Genomic DNA, 2535 nt, shown 5'->3' with positions numbered 1-2535 from the left:
TCGCCAGCAGCAGCAGCAGTAGAGGGAGCAACAACAACAACAACAACAACAACAACAACAACAGCAGCAGCAAGAGCAGCAGCAATGGCGGCGCGGAATTCCAGCGTGCCCCATCTGCTGCAGCAGATGGAGGATATTGATCTGGTACGACATGCTGCTGCTGCTGCTGTTGTTCTGCTGCTGCTGTTGTTCTGCTGCTGCTGCTGCTTCTTCCGCTGCTGCAGCTGTTGCTGCTGCTATTGCTCCTGCTGGACTTGCTGCTGCTTCAGGGGTAGCAGCAGGAGCAGCAAGAGAAGCAGCACCAAACACAACAGACACCTTCGCTGTTGCGACTGTGCGTATCTGATAGACTTCCCCATTTAGGGTTTTGGAGCTTAGGGTTTAGGGTTTAGGGTTTAGGGTTTAGAGTTTAGGGTTTGAGGTCTGTGCTGCTAAGGACAAACGACTCATGGCGGCGTCTGACTTGGCGGAAGCTATGATTAACAATCCTCAGGCAAGTGTTTAGGGTTTAGGGTTTAGGGTTTAGGGTTTGGGATTTAGGGTGTAGGGTTTAGGGTTTGGGTTTTACGGTTTCGAACCTAGCATCCAGGTTGTGTCTTCTAGGGTTTAGGGTTTATATCAGAGTCCCTGGGCCTCACCGTCTGCGATTCAGTGTTGCTTTGGGGGTTTAGGGTTTAGGGTTTAGGGTTTAGGGCTTAGGCGCCCTCCCCAGACACAGAGCTCAATCAAAATGCAAAGAGCGGGGGTTTAGGGTTTAGGGTTTAGGGTTTAGGGCTTGCGGAGTTCAGGGTATTGGCGCTGCTTGGGAAGGCCGCGCTGCAACTGCTTTCTTGCAGCAGCTGGAAGACAATTCAATAGACGTGCAGGCCAACGCGGTGAGTGTTTAGGGTTTAGGGTTTAGGGTTTAGGGTTTAGGATTTAGGATTTAGGGTTTGGGGTTTGGGGTTCTGTCTCGCCGATTGTTTGTCCCCCAAGCCTTCTGCCGCGTACTTCCAGAGCGACGCCCAGAGCATCACGCTGTAGGGTTTAGGGTTTAGGGTTTAGGGTTTAGGGTTTAGGGTTTGGCGCAGGTTCGGTGTTTGCGGAGCCTCTTGAGCAGTTTCTCTCCAGGATGTTTAAATTCCATTTTTTTATTTTTGGGAAATAAAGTAAAAGACTCTTCTTCAAGTTTTCGCCACATTCACTCCACTTGCCTTCGCAGTAAACCCTAAACCCTAAGCCCTAAACCCTAAGCCCTAAACCCTAAACCCTAGCTGCTGAGCGGCACGCCTCCGGGTACTAAAAGCCTGAGCCTCTGCGGCAAACCCTAGACGTCCGAAACCCTCAAACGGAGGTTTAGAGGCCGAGACGTAAACCACTGCGATAATCAAGGGTTCAGGGTTTAGGGTTTAGGGCTTAGGGTTTAGGGTTTGTGCTGCAGGCTTGATGTTGGAGCTGCCTCCTTCGATTTCGTCTCCCGTTGTCTCCGTGCTGATGACCCCGTGCGCACTCCAAACCCTAAACCCTAAACCCTAAACCCTAGATTCTAAACCCCGAGAGGCAAGCATGGGCGTATCGCCACGCCGACCTCACAAACCTCTTTTGAGGGTTTTGAGTTGAGGGTTTAGGGTTTAGGGTTTGTAGCTGCACTTGCGGCCGCCTAGATGCGCCTGTGTCGCGCCTGCACTCTACGGTATGGGGTCTAGGGTTTAGGGTCTAGGGTTTAGGGTTTGGGGTTCAGGGTCTAGGGTTTAGGGTTTAGGGTTTAGGGTTTAGGGTTTAGGGTTTAGGGTTTGCTGCAGGCTGGTCGAGGGAATCCGCAGCTCCAACGAATTTGTCCGCCATGATAGTTTGGACATCTTGGGGGACATTTTGAGCAGCAAAGAAGCAGCAGCAGAAGATGCAGCAGCAGTAGCAGCAGCAGCAACAGCAGCAGTAGCAGCAGCAGACAAGGAGCTGTTTCTAAACCTCCGGCAGCTCCTCAGCACCAGACCTATAACAGCAAGAAAAGCAGCAAGATGCATCGGCGGTCTCGCTGCCACCGTGAGGGCTTAGGGTTTAGGGTTTAGGGTTTAGGGTTTAGGGTTTAGGGTTTCTTTTTCACGAGGGTGTAGGACTTGCGGCTTTGAGATTCGAATTCTCTCCAGGAACTGGAAAGTGGGAACACTGCGGCTGTAATTCGCAAATGAGGGTTCAGGGTTTAGGGTTTAGGGTTTAGGGTTTAGGGTGTAGGGTTTAGGGTTTAGTGTTTAGGGTTTAAGGTTTGCTGCAGCTTCCTGCGGATGAGCTCTCTGCCCTCGTCTGCGAGTTGATGAATTGCTGCTGCTTAGCAGTGGGCCCTTTGGAAGCGCTGGCTGAGGTAACGCGGCACTGCAGCAGCAGCAGCAGCAGCAGCAGCGGCAGCAGCAGCAGCAGCAGCAGCGATGGCGGCAGCAGGTCCTTCCCCGCCCTGCTGCCTTCCATTTGCTTATTTCTATACCGAGCAATTGCTGCCATTCTAAAGGCTGAAGAAAGTGCTGCAGGCAGCAGCAGCAGGAGCGTTGCTGCTGCTGCTGC

The 2535-nt window shown here is 52.3% G+C and overlaps 1 protein-coding gene across 1 annotated transcript; it reads left to right on the top strand.

Moving 5' to 3' along the window:
• Positions 1–84: 84 nt before the first annotated feature.
• Positions 85–2501, top strand: ETH_00043735 (uncharacterized protein; the record flags this gene model as incomplete). Its single annotated transcript, XM_013379832.1, has 7 exons — positions 85–144; positions 437–493; positions 789–875; positions 1071–1200; positions 1421–1481; positions 1782–2022; positions 2252–2501. Coding segments are annotated over 7 exons (886 nt in total), but the record flags the coding sequence as incomplete, so codon positions are not given.
• Between the last annotated feature and the right edge of the window lie 34 nt (positions 2502–2535).

This window comes from Eimeria tenella, genomic scaffold (genome assembly GCF_000499545.2).
Source record: "Eimeria tenella Houghton genomic scaffold, Eth_scaff4048, whole genome shotgun sequence".
NCBI lineage: Eukaryota > Apicomplexa > Conoidasida > Eucoccidiorida > Eimeriidae > Eimeria > Eimeria tenella.
This window is presented reverse-complemented; position numbering and strand designations above follow the sequence as displayed.